General features: G+C 47.4%; 1 protein-coding gene across 1 annotated transcript in view; it reads left to right on the plus strand.

The window, feature by feature from the left end:
* Positions 1-1,455: 1,455 nt before the first annotated feature.
* TMEM184C (transmembrane protein 184C) overlaps positions 1,456-17,360 on the plus strand; it is a 62,129-nt gene continuing 46,224 nt past the window's right edge. Inside the window, exon 1 of the mRNA XM_069744042.1 lies at positions 1,456-1,790. Coding sequence (XP_069600143.1) covers positions 1,674-1,790 — 117 coding nt within the window. The 5' untranslated portion in view covers positions 1,456-1,673. The remainder of the gene's footprint in view (positions 1,791-17,360) is intronic.

Consider the following 17,360-nt stretch of genomic DNA (forward strand, 5'->3'; position numbering starts at 1 on the left):
TTACCTGCGTCACATGATCGCGGGTTACTGGCGTGTCAGCATAGCAGCCCGAGGTCTCCTGGAGACCTCTATGGTTGTCACTGCCAGATTGCGGTGAGCGCCGCCCAGTGGTCGGCGTTCATATCAAGTCAGCAATTCTCCTACATAGAGGCGATCTGCGCATCGCCTCTATGTAGCAGAGCTGATTGGGCTATGGCAGCTTCTAGTCTCCTATGGAGGCTACTGAAACATGGCAAAAGTTCAAAAAAAAATTAATATAAAAGTTTAAATCACTCCCCTTTCATCCCATTCAAAATATAAAATATATATATATCAAACCTACACATATTTGGTATCGCCCAATCTATCAATAAGAAAAGGATTAACCCAATTGCTAAACGGCGCTGTGAGAAAAAAGTAAAAACGCCAGAATTACGTTGTTTTAGTTGCTGCAACAGTCATTAAAATGCAATAACAGGCGATAAAAAAAAAAAAAAAACGTATCTGCACCAAAATGGTATCAATAAAAACGTCATCTTGGCACACAAAAAATAAGCCCTCACCCGACCCCAGATCACAAAAAATGGAGACGCTACCGGTATTGGAAAATGGCGCAATTTTTTTTAACAAAGTTTGGAATTTTTTTTACCACTTAGATAAATAATAACCAAGTGTGGGACTGCACTTTTTTTTTGCAATTTCATCGCACTTGGAATTTTTTTCCCATTTCCAGTATACGTTATGGTAAAACCAATGATGTCGTTCAAAAGTACAACTCGTCCCGCAACAAAATAAACCCTCACACGGCCATATTGACGGAAAAATTAAAAAAAATATGGCACTGGGAAGGAGGGAAGCGAAAAACAAAAACGCAAAACCAGAAAAAGCTCCGGGGGTTAATACAAATGTTCCCATATATACATTTCCGCTTATGAAAAATCTGGTGTCGAAGCCATATGCAAATCAGGCTGAGAGTGCACTGGGGGCGTGTCATTCTCCAGCCTGATTTGCATATGTCGTTCACACTACAACGCCCATGTCTGGCACATCTAAATTGGAGGGGGGGGGGGGGGGGCAGCCATACCATTCTGTGTGTACACGTGCTGACAGGCTCCCTGCCACACTCCGCTATGTGGGCAACAGAGGAAAATACGGTGGCCCGACTGTAAGCCACACAAGCCGCAGCGTCACAGTCCAGGCGCAGAATGAGGAGCAGCCGGCAGCCAGGAGCGCTGACACGGGCGGGGCCGCGGAGCAAGTCCAGATCAGCTCTAATGATGTGCTGCCCCTTTAAGCTCCAGCTCATGACGTCATACCGCTGGATACTTTGCTAGTCATGTGACTGATCACGAGTCTATTACCAGCACAACAATAACAGCCGCCCTCCTCGTCTGACGAAAAAAGGGCGGGGACAGATGACTGACGGATGAGTGAGCCAATAACGTGACAGACCCACTTTACGTGGGCGGCGGCCTTGAGGGAAGGCGGAAGTGTCTGTGGGCTGGAACGGTGCAGACAGCTGACCGCGCTGGTTACCATGGGCCGTGCAGCGCGGCGGTGCGCCGGGGCTGAGCGGCAGGGCGGGAGTGTGTGGTGAGGACGGGCAGCGCTGTGACGCTCGGTGTGCACTGTGCTCAGTGGCTCATGGCCGCCGAGCAGTATTAGTCGCTGACCACTTGTGCTCCGTCCCCGACATGCCTTGTACGTGTGGGAACTGGCGGAGATGGATCCGGCCGCTGGTCGTCTTCCTCTATGTCGCCGGACTGCTAGTGGCCATCCCAGTGTGTATATGGGAGATGCAGAAAATGGAGGTGAGTGGAGCGCCCCCTACGGGCCGGGAGGTGCTCGGTACCGGGTCCTTCATATCCAAGCACGACTGACGATTCCCTGCTGCCTCCAGGCTGCTCTGTCGCTATGGGAACCTATAGATGCAGGATATACGTTTTCCCTGCACCAGTATATTTGTTCTGATGACGGTCCCGATATGGACCGAAAACGTTCATCTTAACTTGCCTTTATGGATGGATGCTCATCAATAAAACTTTCTGCATATGACAATCCCTCAACCAGAGTGCCAAGTTTTTTCTCACCTGTGGTATTAGGTCAGGGTGACCGATGCAGCTTTAACCCCTTTACCCCCAAGGGTGGTTTGCACGTTAATGCTTGGGCCAATTTTTACAATTCAGACCACTGTCCCTTTATGAGGTTATAACTCTGGAACGCTTCAACGGATCCCAGTGATTCTGATATTGTTTTCTCATGACATATTGTACTTCATGACAATGGTAAAAATTCTTTGATAGTACCTGCGTTTATTTGTGAAAAAAATGGAAATTTGGCGAAAATTATGAAAATTTCGCAATTTTCCAACTTTGAATTTTTATGCAATTAAATCACAGAGATATGTCACACAAAATACTTAATAAGTAACATTTCCCACATGTCTACTTTACATCAGCACAATTTTGGAACCAAAATTTTTTTTTTGTTAGGGAGTTATAAGGGTTAAAAGTTGACCAGCAATTTCTCATTTCTACAACACCATTTTTTTTTAGGGACAACATCTCATTTGAAGTCATTTTGAGGGGTCTATATGATAGAAAATGCCCAAGTGTGACACCATTCTAAAAACTGCACCCCTCATGTTGCTCAAAACCATATTCAAGAAGTTTATTAACCCTTCTGGTGCTTCACAGGAATTTTTGGAATGTTTAAATAAAAATGAACATTTAACTTTTTTTCACAAAAAATTTAATTCAGCTCCAATTTGTTTTATTTTACCAAGCGTAACAGGAGAAAATGGACCGCAAAAGTTGTTGTACAATTTGTCCTGAGTACACCGATACCCCATATGTGGGGGTAAACCACTGTTTGGGCGCATGACAGAGCTCGGAAGCGAAGGAGCGCCATTTGACTTTTCAGTGCAAAATTGACTGGAATCGAGATGGGACACCATGTTGCGTTTGGAGAGCCCCTGATGTGCCTAAACATTGAAACCCCCCACAAGTGACACCATTTTGGAAAGTAGACCCCCTAAGGAACTTATCTAGAGGTGTGGTGAGCACTTTGACCCACCAAGTGCTTCACAGAACTTTATAATGCAGAACCGTAAAAATAAAAAATCATATTTTTTCACAAAAATTATCTTTTCGCCCCCAATTTTTTATTTTCCCAAGGGTAAGAGAAGAAATTGGACCCCAAAAGTTGTTGTCCAATTTGTCCTGAGTACGCTGATACCCCATATGTGGAGGGAACCACCGTTTGGGCGCATGGGAGGGCTCGGAAGGGAAGGAGTGCCATTTGGAATGCAGACTTAGATGGAATAGTCTGCAGGCGTCACATTGCGTTTGCAGAGCCCCTAATGTACCTAAACAGTAGAAACCCCCCACAAGTGACCCCATATTGGAAACTAGACCCCCCAGGGAACTCATCTAGATGTGTTGGGAGAACTTTGAACCCCCAAGTGTTTCACTACAGTTTATAACGCAGAGCCGTGAAAATAAAAAATCTTTTTTTTTCCCACAAAAATTATTTTTTAGCCCCTAGTTTGTTTTTTCCCAAGGGTAACAGGAGAAATTGGACCCCAAAAGTTGTTGTCCTATTTGTCCTGAGTACGCTGATACCCCATATGTTGGGGCAAACCCCTGTTTGGGCACACGGGAGAGCTCGGAAGGGAAGGAGCACTGTTTTACTTTTTCAACTCAGAATTGGCTGGAATTGAGATCGGACGCCATGTCGTGTTTGGAGAGCCCCTGATGTGCCTAAACAGTGGAAACCCTCCAATTATAACTGAAGCCCTAATCCAAACACACCCCTAACCCTAATTCCAATGGTAACCCTAACCACACCCCTAACCCTGACACACCCCTAATCCCAACCCTATTCCCAACTGTAAATGTAATCTAAACCCTAACTGTAGCCCCAACCCTAACTGTAGCCCCAACCCTAACCCTAGCCCCAACCCTAGCCCTAGCCCTAACGGGAAAATGGATATAAATACATTTTTTTAATTTTTCCCTAACTAAGGGGGTGATGAAGGGGGGTTTGATTTACTTTTATAGCGGGTTTTTTAGCGGATTTTTATGATTGGCAGCCGTCACACACTGAAAGACGCTTTTTATTGCAAAAAATATTTTTGCGTTACCACATTTTGAGAGCTATAATTTTTCCATATTTTGGTCCACAGAGTCATGTGAGGTCTTGTTTTTTGCGGGACGATTTGACGATTTTATTGGTAACATTTTCAGGCACGTGACATTTTTTGATCGCTTTTTATTCCGATTTTTGTGAGGAAGAATGACCAAAAAACAGCTATTCATGAATTTCTTTTGGGGGAGGCGTTTATACCATTCCGCGTTTGGTAAAATTGATAAAGCAGTTTTATTCTTCGGGTCAGTACGATTACAGCGACACCTCATTTATATCATTTTTTTATGTTTTGGCGCTTTTATACGATAAAAACTATTTTACGGAAAAAATAATTATTTTTGCATCGCTTTATTCTGAGGACTATAACTTTTTTATGTTTTTGCTGATGATGCTGTATGGCGGCTCGTTTTTTGCGGGACAAGATGACGCTTTCAGCGGTACCATGGTTATTTATATCCATCTTTTTGATCGCGTGTTATTCCACTTTTTGTTCGGCGGTATGATAATAAAGCGTTGTTTTTTGCCTCGTTTTTTTTTTTTTTCTTACGGTGTTTACTGAATGGGTTAACTAGTGGGCCAGTTTTATAGGTCGGGCCGTTACGGACGCGGCGATACTAAATATGTGTACTTTTATTGTTTTGTTTTTTTTATTTAGATAAAGAAATGTATTTATGGGAATAATATTATTTTTTTTTTTTTCATTATTTTGGAATATTTTTTTTAATTTTTTTTTACACATTTGAAAAAATGTTTTTTTACTTTTTTACTTTGTCCCAGGGGGGGACATCACAGATCGGTGATCTGACAGTTTGTACAGCACTCTGTCAGATCACCGATCTGATAGGAGTGCAGGCTGCTTCACAGTGCCTGCTCTGAGCATGCTCTGTGAAGCCACCTCCCTCCCTGCAGGACCCGGATCCGCGGCCATCTTGGATCCGGGCCTGGAGCAGGGAGGGAGGGAGGTAAGACCCTCGCAGCAACGCGATCACATCACGTTGCTGCGGGGGGCTCAGGGAAGCCCGCAGGGAGCCCCCTCCCTGCGCGGTGCTTCCCTGCACCGCCGGCACATCGCGATCATCTTTGATCGCAATGTGCCGGGGGCGGTCCGTGACCGCTCCTGGCACATAGTGCCGGATGTCAGCTGCGATAGGCAGCTGACACCCGGCCGCGATCGGCGGCGCTCCCCCCGTGAGCGCTGCCGATCGCATATGACGTACTATTGCGTCCTTGGGAAGTAAAGCCCACCCCACATGGACGCAATAGTACGTCTAATGGCAGAAAGGGGTTAAGGGGTCCACTGGGGTGATGTTATGGCAGCTGGATGGTATACCTTCCCACAGGTGTGGTATGTCCCCAGGGCTTCCCGGTGTGTAGATGGTGGATGGTGTGAGGCGCAGAGAAGAACGAGGACACAAGGTTGCAATCTCTTTACCTTTACTGAAGGCTTCAGCAGCCACAGTCCAGGGCACCAGACCACAGGGCAGGCAGAGTCCGGCCGGTCTGAAGGCAAATCCAGAGTCCCCTTGTCCAGGTGGAAATCAGTAGCCTTCCCTTGCACTGCGGTGGTGTAGTCCCTTACTGCCTATGGCTTCACATAAGGGTCTCACAGATGCGATGTTTCGCTCTCCCTGTCCCCCATATAGGATAGGACAAAACCCATATGACTCGTGACTTGAGCCTGTTTATAGCGTCTCTTAGATAACCCGGCTCTGTAGGTGTCACTGTGCCTCCTGGATGTAGGTGTGGACAGGTAACCTGCAAATAGCTGTCCTGCCGGTCTCTGAAATGAGGCGTAGAGGTCCTTGCTCCCTCGGTGTTCCGGCTACCAGGATTTTGCACCTCAGAAGGAGGCAGCCTGAGCGGGGCTGGTCCCCTTCTGGTATCCTCTCCTTTGCTTCGACTTCCTTCACGCTCGCTGCAATACAATTCTACCTTTCAATGTCTTTCTGGGAGCTGCAGCTCTGAGGGCATGCACAGCTCCTTTGACCCTCTGTCCTCCTCAGACTCATGTCTGGAACTTTTCTGACTTTCCCTACAGACTACTAGATAGATAGATAGATATTCTAAGGGTCACTTCCGTCTTTCTGTCTGTCCTTCTACCTCTCTTTCTGTCACAGATATTCATTGGTTTCGGCCTCTGTCTGTCATGGAAATCCAAGTCACTGATTGTTCGCGGCAAAACAGCCACAACCAATCAGCGACTGGCACAGTCCAGAAGAAAATGGCCGCTCCTTACTCTCCGCAGTCAGTGCCCGGCGCCCGCATACTCCCCTCCAGTCACCGCTCACACAGGGTTAATGCCGGCGGTAACGGACTGCGTTATGCCGCGGGTAACGCACTCCGTAACCGCTGCTATTAACCCTGTGTGTCCCCAACTTCTTGCTGTTGATGCTGCCTATGCGGCATCAATAGTAAAAAAAAATGTAATGTTAAAAATAAAACCAAAAACCTGCTATTCTCACCCTCCATAGTCCGCCGAGCCGCTCGCATCGGCCGCCAGCTTCCGTTCCCGGCGATGCATTTCGAAATTACCCAGAAGGCTTAGCGGTCTCTGCGTGGGCTGTGTTATATAGTACGTGGCCACTGTTATATATTGCGTGGCCTGTATTAACGCATCGGGTATTCTACAATATGTATGTATGTATGTATATAGTAGCCACATAGTATATAGCACAGGCCACGTAGTATTTGTCTGCTATACTACATGGCTCCTATATACTACATGGCCTGTGCTATATACTATGTGGCTGCTATATACATACATAAATACATATTCTAGAACACCCGATGCGTTAGAGTCGGGCCACCATCTAGTGTGTATATTATATCATAATAAATAGGAGCAGAAGCTCCCCCTGGTGGTCTGGAGTGTGAAATGTGTTGCATGTTTGTGATATTGCAGTTATCCTTCTTTGCCTCCAAACTTAGCATCACTCTCCCCGAGAGGAGAGCAATACCACTGCGACAACCAGGACCCTGGGGCACCGCATAAGAACCGAGTAGTCCGCAGTGTGCGGGCGCCGAATGCTAGAGGCTTCGAGGACCGGAACCTTGCGTGCCATAACCAGGGGCTTCGAGGACCGGGACCGCTGCTTGCCCCGACCGGGGGCTTGGAGAACTGCGACAGCTGCTTGCCCCGATCGGGGGCTTTGAGGACCGGGACCGTTGCTTGCCCCGTCCAGGGACTTTGAGGACCAGGACCGTTGCGTGCCCCGACCTGTTGCCTCGATCCAGCAGGCTCTGCTTAACATGCATGTGTTTTGGTGGTGTTAGGCCCATGTTCACACTAAAGTATTTGGTTCAGCATTCTACATCAATATTTGTTTTGCTGCATTCTTAGGATTTTGTTCATTTTTTTGCCGTGGGTCTTTCAGCCTGAGAAATTTACCTCAGAACAAAAGCAGTTATTGCCGCTTATTTTGTGGATGCGGCCTTTCTTTCTACTTCTGAGTGATATGGTAACCAAAGTGGACGCTTTGACATGAGACATGAAGGAATAGGTTTTGGAGCATCCCAGTTATCGGCAGATGCCCAGGCATGTTATAGACTGGTCTGACACGTCCTGTGGATAGGCCTTACATGTGCAGGATGGGTAGACGTCTGTTGGGTAACTGATTTGTACAGGAAAACTTTGTCCTGGAATTTTGGCTTCAGTATTGTCAGCAGATGTGATATTCTTCACCATATCTCCTTCCTAATACTCAGTAATATATTTTGGTCAACCGATGAAATATCTCCCAAAGTAAATTGATAGTAAGCACGTCTGTGACCACAGGAGGCCACATCTATACAAAGGTCAAGGGAGTTGGATCAAGCAGCCATTGATTAGTACTCGGACATACAGGCATTATAAATACGATCCATGTACATGGATGTACTGATGAGAAGCACATAAATAAACTTTCCCTCCTTCCATCATATGACAGCCATTATTTGGGCCTATTTAGCTCAGTCAACCACAAAGCACAGGGTATGGGATGTGGAGAAAGGCTTTTTGGAACAGAAACATTATAACTCATTATTGTTGTTAATAATAATAATAATATTATTTATATAGCACCATTTATTCCATGGTGCTGTACATGAGAAAGCGGTTACATACAAAGTGTTTCGTTAAGGATTCAAGGATTGTGATTGATAAATAAATGCTCACAAAATTGAATAAACAAAAATGAATTTACTTTAAAAATAATAAGAAAATACAGTCACTAAAAACAGTAAAATAACATTACATACATTACATCATTATGGTAGAAGTCAATCAGGCTTGTCTCTCTGTCTCTGCATCTCCCCATCTCTCTTCCATCTGTGTTTGTGTATCTATCTAACATATAATTAACATATATAGGATAAACATCTCCTGGGAAAAATATAATCAGTTGACTCTCATCCTTGATCAAAAGACTCCTTTTTAGAAGATAAGGGCTCCTTTTCACTTGCGAGAAATACGGCCGAGTCTCGCAGGTTAAAACCAAGCTCTGGCGCCGGCACTCCAGAGCGGGGCGTGCGGCTGCATAGCAATAAATGGAGCTGGGTTTTAACGTACGAGACTCGCACGTATTTCACGCAAGTGAGAAGGAGCCCTTAGTGTAAATAACTAATCATTAACTGACAACAAATAGCCAGTCATTTAACTGGTTCATTTACATTTATTTGTTAGATAAGTGTAACAAAAACTGGTTATATTCTCTCACTGGACGATTCATCAAAAACTGTATATTATATAATAAACTGATTGAAACCATATCAATATCTGAATAATTAGTATGAATTAATTGGAGTGTTTGAAACCATTAAAGATAACTAAAGGTACCGTAAGGGTACCGTCACACAGTGGCATTTTGATCGCTACGACGGCACGATTTGTGACGTTCCAGCGATCTCGCTGTGTCTGACACGCTCCTGCGATCAGGGACCCCGCTGAGAATCGTACGTCGTAGCAGATCGTTTGAAACTTTCTTTCGTCGTCTAGTGTCCCGCTGTGGCGGCATGATCGCATGGTGTAACAAAGGTGTGCACGATATTGTATACGATGTGCACATAGTAACCAACGTATTCTACATCGCACGTACGTCATGAAATTATCGCTCCAGCGTCGTACATTGCAAAGTGTGACAGCAGTCTACGACGCTGGAGCGATATTGTTACGATGCTGGAGCGTCACGGATCGTGCCGTCGTAGCGATCAAAATGCCACTGTGTGACGGTACCCTTACACTAAACGATTTACCAACAATAACGACCAGCGATACGACCTGGCCGTGATCGTTGGTAAGTCGTTGTGTGGTCGCTGGAGAGCTGTCACACAGACAGCTCTCCAGCGACCAACGATGCCGAAGTCCCCGGGTAACCAGGGTAAACATCGGGTTACTAAGCGCAGGGCCGCGCTTAGTAACCCGATGTTTACCCTGGTTACCATTGTAAAAGTAAAAAAAACACTACATACTTACATTCCTGTCGCGTCCCCCAGCGTCAGCTTCCCTGCACTGTGTAAGCACTGCCCGGAAAGCAGAGCGGTGACGTCACCGCTGTGCTCTGCTTTACGGCCGGCCGGCGCTGACACTGGGGGACGCAGGGAAGCTGACGCTGAAGGACGTGACAGGAATGTAAGTATGTAGTGTTTTTTTTATTTTTACTTTTACAATGGTATCCAGGGTAAACATCGGGCTACTAAGCGCGGCCCTGCGCTTAGTAACCCGATGTTTACCCTGGTTACCAGTGAAGACCTCGCTGAATCGGCATCACACACGCCGATTCAGCGATGACAGCGGGTGATCCAGCGACAAAATAAAGTCCTGATCATTCCCCAGCGACCATCGATCTCCCAGCAGGGGCCTGATCGTTGGTCGCTGTCACGCATAACGATTTCGTTAACGATATCGTTGCTACGTCACAAAAAGCAACGATATCGTTATGTGTGACGGTACCGTCACACAGTTATAGCTACAGTAAACAAATTTACGGTGACAGACTGGTACAGAGGGGAGAGGACCCTGTCCTTGCAGACTCACATTCTACAGGATAATGGGGAAGAGACAGAAGGTCGGGGTGCAGCAGCTCTGGTGGTGTTGAGGCGGCAGCTCGGGTGGTTGGTGAAATGGCAGGTCGGGTGGTGGTGAGGCAGCAGAATGGTTATTGCAGGCTGTAGGCTTTCCTGTAGAGAAGGGTTTTCAGGTTCCGTCTGAAGGATCCGAGGGTGGTGGATAATTGGATGTGTTGAGGCGTGGAATTCTAGAGGATGGGGGATATTCGGGAGAAATCTTGGAGTCGGTTGTGTGAGGAACGAATGAGTGTTGGGGAGAGGAGGTCTTGAGAGGACCGGAGATTACGTGAGGGAAGATATCGGGAGATTAGTTCAGAGATATAGGGAGGGTACAGGTTGTGGATGGCTTAGTAGTTGAACTGGATTCGTTGGGGAATTAGGAGCCAGTGGAGGGATTTTCAGAGGGGAGAAACGGAGTAGCGAGGAGAGAGGTGGATTAGCCGGGCAGCAGAGTTGGCCAGCAGAGACTGGAGTGGTGCAAGAGAGTTAGCGGGAAGGCCACTCATTCATTAAGATTTCATGTACACATACAAAGACTTCTATTAGGCCCCTTCACACATCCGTCTTTTACCGTCAGTCTCAATCTGGCGAATTTTTAAAAAAAAATTGATCCGGCAAAAATTGCCGCCGGATCCGTTTTTTTCTCATAGACTTGTATTTGCGACGGATGGCCTCACATTTCATCCGTTGTTCGCCGGATCTGTCGAAAATTGTTTTTCCGGCAGCCGGAGAAAATGGACATAGTAACCTTTATTGTGTCCGTCGAAAAAACGGACAGCGACGGATCGTCGCCATCCGTCATTTGCTAGAATAGAAGCTGGATCCGTCAAATAACGAAATCTGGCAACGAATTCCGTTTTTTTTTAAATGAGCATGCTCCAATTTTTTTTAGGATCCAATTTGGATCAGCTAGTTGGAACCGGCGAAAAAACTGATCGTCGCAACAGTTTTTCACAATCTACGACGCATCCAGTTTTTTTTTTTTTTTTTTTGAGCATTCGACGAATTGCGACTGATGGCAAAAAACTGATGTGTGAAAGCAACCTAAATGAAGCACTCCCATCCTCTTATTATATTGCAATTCTAATATATGCACAATTGCTCATTTTGCCTTTCTACCCAGCTAATTCTTCTCTTTTCTCTTCTCTATGCAGAAGCAGGAAGTCTCTTTTGTCACTACATTTGTCATCCCTCTCTTCAACTCATGACCCATCTGCTCCCTCCTCCCTGCCAGGGACTTTTGCAGTGATTTATGACTCCTACAGAGAAAAGTGACCTCCTGTTTCTACATAGAGCTTACAAGGATTCTGATAGTCGGTTATTAATCACATGATGTCATAGACCTAATGGAAACGAGAAGAATTAGCTTGGTAGAAAGGCAAAATGAGCAATTGTAAGTACATGGTGCTATATAATATGATGACTGCAATGTATTAACCCCTTTCTGACATCGGACGTAATATTCCGTCCCTATGCCCTGGGCCTATTTGACCAGGGACAGAATATTACATTTGAGCGATCGCCCACGCACACAGGGGTGTGTGAGCGATCACCATCGGGTGTAAGCTGATTCTGACAGCTGCCACCCGACTAAGTGCCAGGAGCGATCACAGACTGCTCCTGGCACTTTAACCCCCCCGTCGTGAAGACATCCGGGTCACCAGACCTAGCAAGCTTTCTGATTGTGCCTAGTGCATGATGAGCATGTTTGTCTGTAAGTGCAGAGCTGGCAGTTTCTACAGCATTGGCATGCTGCTTCATTTCCATGCTGTAGAATCTATCAGCCTTCAAAAAATGATTGTTGCATATTGGAACAAAGTAAAAAAGTTAGAGAAAAAAAAAAAAAAAAAAAATATATATATATATATATATATATATATATATATATATATATATAATTTTTTTTTTTTTTTTTTAAATAATTGGAAAAATATTTAAAAATAAATAAAAAATCAAGATATTGTATCTCTAAATATTTGCATGAAAAAAACCCGATAAAAGTACACATATTTGGTATTACCGAGTCCTCAACGGCCCGACCTATAAATCCCACTAGTTAACTCCTTTAGTGAACACCATAAAAAAACAATGCTTTATCATCATACCGCTGAACAAAAAGTGGAGTAAAACGCGATGAAAAAGACGGATATAAATAAACATGGTACCGCTGAAAGCAAGCCATAATACACCTCTATCAGCAGAAAAATAAAGTTATAGCTCTCTCAATAAAGCAATGCAAAAATAATAATTTTTTCTATAAAATGGCTTTTATAAATGCAGCAAAACATAAAAAGCTATATAAATGAGGTATCGCTGTAATCACACTGATCCAAAAAATAAAACTGCCTTATCAATTTTACCATACACGGAATGGCTTAAACAAAAGTGCCGTTGTCCACAGTTTTCTGCACTTCTGAGAAGGACACCGCTGAACAGAGGCCAGACAAGGTCCAGAGTAACTTTGCTGCCTCATTATAGTGAATGGATCTCTTGGGGGTTTCATCTGAATCACATCACTCAGAGATTTAGATGGAAACCCCAAAGTGCTCAGTGTAGAGCGCTGGATAAATGTGGTCCCAAACGTTATGTAAAATGTTTCCAATAAAAGCTTCAACTCAATCCACAAAAAAAGCAAGTCCCCACTGATGTCCTTCATCTGTTAACGGAAATATTGGAGACATCCATGTTACTGGTAGTACAAAGGCTCTGGAAAAGCGAAATGGCTCCTCACCCACCAAAAGAAATTCAGCATATTCTGTGCTCCCAAATCCAAATGCCCCCCTCCCGTCTGAGCCCCAATGTGTACATAAACCACATAATGTGTCCACGTTTGGTATTTCTGAAGCAATGAGAACCCACATAGCTTATAGGTGCATGTCTCCAGAAACTCGGACTGGGCATAACGTACTGGTCCCTACAAAGTACTGGTCCCTACAAAGTACTGGTTACTAAAATGTCAGTTTGCAATTTTCACTCATAGTAACATAATTAGTAAGGCCGAAAAAAGACTTTTGTCCATCCAGTTCAGCCTATATTCCATCATAATAAATCCCCAGATCTACGTCCTTCTACACAGGGCCGGCGTCAGCACCCGGCACAGCGGGCAAATGTCGGGGCCCTGGGGAGAGGGGGGGGCCCACTTAGCTGTCATAGATACAGCTGGGAGAGCAGAGCAGGAGATAACATGCTCTCTCCCCCCACAAAGTCACACTGGCTGCGTTCTCTTAACCCCTATGTGCCAGCTCTGACACAAGCATCTTCTCACTCAGTCAGTGCAGCCAGGCAGGCACACATAGGGGTTAACAGAAGGCAGCCAGTATGACATTGTGGGCTGAGAGAGCAGTTCTCTGCTCTCCCCCCTGGGTGGCTGCGGACAGTGCTGAAGTTTATCAGGCAGATTCCGGAGCTCCGTCCTACCAGTGCCTGAGTGCAAAGGTATCTTGCAGTTGTGGCTCAGTCTGCTGCTGTCTGTCTCCGCTGCCTAAAAATGTGGGTGATGTCTGGAGGAGCAGCTGGTGGGGTGCAGCCTGTAGCCGCCCAGCTCACCCAGAATACATGCATGCTGCACCAAACCTGCACCAGTGGGGTAGGAAGAAGCTTAACCCCTTCCCATCTGTATGAAGGTTATTGCTGAACCTTAAAGATAACAATCCGACCCACATAAATGGGGTTAACCAGATGCCAGGAGGAAGGGGAGCTGCTGCCATGGATAAATCTGAGCTGTGGGCTGTAGGTTGGGGCCCCGTGGCCCCAGGCTGGTGACTGGAGGGACTCTGCCCAGTGCTGGCATGTGGGTGATTTCTGCTCCGGAGTCTCAGCTTCTCTCCTCCAGGTCACACTGTGCAGTCACAGCAACATTGGTTGTGTCTGTCCAGGTCCCAGCAGCTGCCACTGCTCCCACCACGGACATGGCATCACTTAACCCTTCCCCTGCAGCCACCGGCAACAAATCCACATTATTCCTTGATTAAATCAGGTTCCAACCCAATAGAGGAGCAGACATTTCCTGCTGCCATTAGGGTCCGGGAGGGGGTGACATTGGCTGCCCTGCTACTCTGTAGTGGGGGGTGACAAGTGCAACATGGGGTAACAATGACGGAGAAATGCACAGGATAATAGTGAGCGCGACAGAGGGCAGTGTATGGTATGGAGCAGTCAGGGGGTGGGCTGCAGGATCCCCCCATACTGTACATGACTGCTCGGGACAGGGAGGCGTTTAATGAGCTTCTAATGGCGGGGCACTAATTGGGTCATTAGGGTTTGTGGAAAGGATTCAGCATCAGGTCCCTCGTTAATGCCCGAGCCGCCTGTTACTTTGTAGCACAGATCTGTTGGGGCCGCAAAACCAAACAACGTTGTTTATGTAGAAAAGTCTTTGTTTCATAGAAAAACTCAAAACAGAAAAGCACCTCTCCTGTATATATACACTGCACAGCACCTTTCCTCCTGTATATATACACTGCACAGCACCTCTCCTGTATATATACACTGCACAGCACCTTTCCTCCTGTATATATACACTGCACAGCACCTCTCCTGTATATATACACTGCACAGCACCTTTCCTCCTGTATATATACACTGCACAGCACCTCTCCTGTATATATACACTGCACAGCACCTTTCCTCCTGTATATATACACTGCAGAATCTACAATAGCTGTCACTCATGTAAGAAGTGAAATCTGGCATTGTACTATACATTTCTCTGCCGTATCTGTGCATCATAAATCAGGGTATGTGTTAAAGGGGGGGGGCCCACTGAGACTCTTTCGCCCGGGGCCCTCGAAAACCTGGAGCCGGCCCTGCTTCTACAGAACCTAATAATTGTATGATACAATATTGTTCTGCTCCAGGAAGACATCCAGGCCTCTCTTGAACCCCTCGACTGAGTTCGCCATCACCACCTCCTCAGGCAAGCAATTCCAGATTCTCACTGCCCTAACAGTAAAGAATCCTCTTCTATGTTGGTGGAAAAACCTTCTCTCCTCCAGACGCAAAGAATGCCCCCTTGTGCCCGTCACCTTCCTTGGTATAAACAGATCCTCAGCGAGATATTTGTATTGTCCCCTTATATACTTACTAGCTATTGAACCCGTTCTACGCCCGGGTGGCGAGCATTTATATTGGTATATGGTCTCCATCCTGGTATGTGCTGCTCCATCCTGCGCCCCCATCCTGTCATGTGCTGCTCCCATCCTGCGCCCCCGTTCTGTCATGTGCTGCTCCCATCCTGCGCCTCCATTCTGTCATTTGCTGCTCCCATCCTGTCATTTGCTGCTCCCATCCTGCGTCCCCGTTCTGTCATGTGCTGCTGCCATCCTGCGCCCGTTCTGTCATGTGCTGCTGCCATCCTGCGCCCGTTCTGTCATGTGCTGCTGCCATCCTGCGCCCGTTCTGTCATGTGCTGCTGCCATCCTGCGCCCGTTCTGTCATGTGCTGCTGCCATCCTGCGCCCGTTCTGTCATGTGCTGCTGCCATCCTGCGCCCGTTCTGTCATGTGCTGCGGCCATCCTGCGCCCGTTCTGACATGTGCTGCTGCCATCCTGCGCCCGTTCTGTCATGTGCTGCTGCCATCCTGCGCCCGTTCTGTCATGTGCTGCTGCCATCCTTCGCCCGCTCTGTCATGTGCTGCTGCCATCCTGCGCCCGTTCTGTCATGTGTTGCGGCCATCCTGCGCCCGTTCTGTCATGTGCTGCTGCCATCCTGCGCCCGTTCTGTCATGTGCTGCGGCCATCCTGCGCCCGTTCTGACATGTGCTGCTGCCATCCTGCGCCCGTTCTGTCATGTGCTGCTGCCATCCTGCGCCCGTTCTGTCATGTGCTGCTGCCATCCTGCGCCCGTTCTGACATGTGCTGCTGCCATCCTGCGCCCGTTCTGTCATGTGCTGCTGCCATCCTGCGCCCGTTCTGTCATGTGCTGCTGCCATCCTGCGCCCGTTCTGTCATGTGCTGCTGCCATCCTGCGCCCGTTCTGTCATGTGCTGCTGCCATCCTGCGCCCGTTCTGTCATGTGCTGCTGCCATCCTGCGCCCGTTCTGTCATGTGCTGCTGCCATCCTGCGCCCGTTCTGTCATGTGCTGCGGCCATCCTGCGCCCGTTCTGTCATGTGCTGCTGCCATCCTGCGCCCGTTCTGTCATGTGCTGCTGCCATCCTGCGCCCGTTCTGTCATGTGCTGCTGCCATCCTGCGGCCGTTCTGTCATGTGCTGCTGCCATCCTGCGCCCGTTCTGTCATGTGCTGCGGCCATCCTGCGCCCGTTCTGTCATGTGCTGCGGCCATCCTGCGCCCGTTCTGTCATGTGCTGCTGCCATCCTGCGCCACCATTGTATTATATGCCCCCGAATGCTGCTGCCATATAAAAAAAAAATAAAATACCATACTCACCTATCGTCCGGCTCCACTGCAGGTATGTCTTCAAGAAAATGGTGCCGGAAAGCGGGGACTGCGCTGGCGCCGATTCCGGCAGCAGGAATCGGCGCCTGCGCAGTCCGCGCTTTCCGGCGCCATTTTCTTGAAGACACACCTGCAGTGGAGCCGGAGTGTGTCTTCAAGAAAATGGCGCCGGAAAGCGCGGACTGCGCAGGCGCCGATTCCGGCAGCAGGAATCGGCGCCTGCGCAGTCCGCGCCCTCCGGAGCCGGGAGCAGAGGAGCCGGGAGACGGAGCCGCAAGCAGCGCTGGAACCGGGAAAGGTGAGTATACTTACCCTCCCTCCTGGCGGTCCCTGACTCTCCGGTGGAGATCGCGGTATGCGTTCAGTGCTTACGCATACCGCGATCTTCCGGGAGCGTCGCTCTGTGAGGCCCAGACTGCGCCGGCGCTGTCTATAGAGGCTTCGGACAGAGTGACGCTCCCAGCGTTATAGATACATGGTTATTAGATCGCCCCTCAGTCGTCTTTTTTCTAGACTAAATAATCCTAATTTCACTAATCTATCTGGGTATTGTAGTTCTCCCATCCCCTTTATTAATTTCTCCTTCGCCTCATTGGGGGACACAGACGGTGGGGTGTATGCTGCTGCCAGTAGGAGGCTGACACTAAGTGATACAAAAAAAGTTCGCTCCTCCCCTGCAGTATACACCCTCCTGCTGGCTCTCAGCTAACCAGTTCTTGCTTAGTGTCTGTAGGAGGCACATGGGTCTGTTTCAGACCCCAACGTTTTTATTTTTTATATTGTTTACTTTTCTGT

This window comes from Ranitomeya imitator, chromosome 1 (genome assembly GCF_032444005.1).
Source record: "Ranitomeya imitator isolate aRanImi1 chromosome 1, aRanImi1.pri, whole genome shotgun sequence".
Lineage (NCBI taxonomy): Eukaryota > Metazoa > Chordata > Amphibia > Anura > Dendrobatidae > Ranitomeya > Ranitomeya imitator.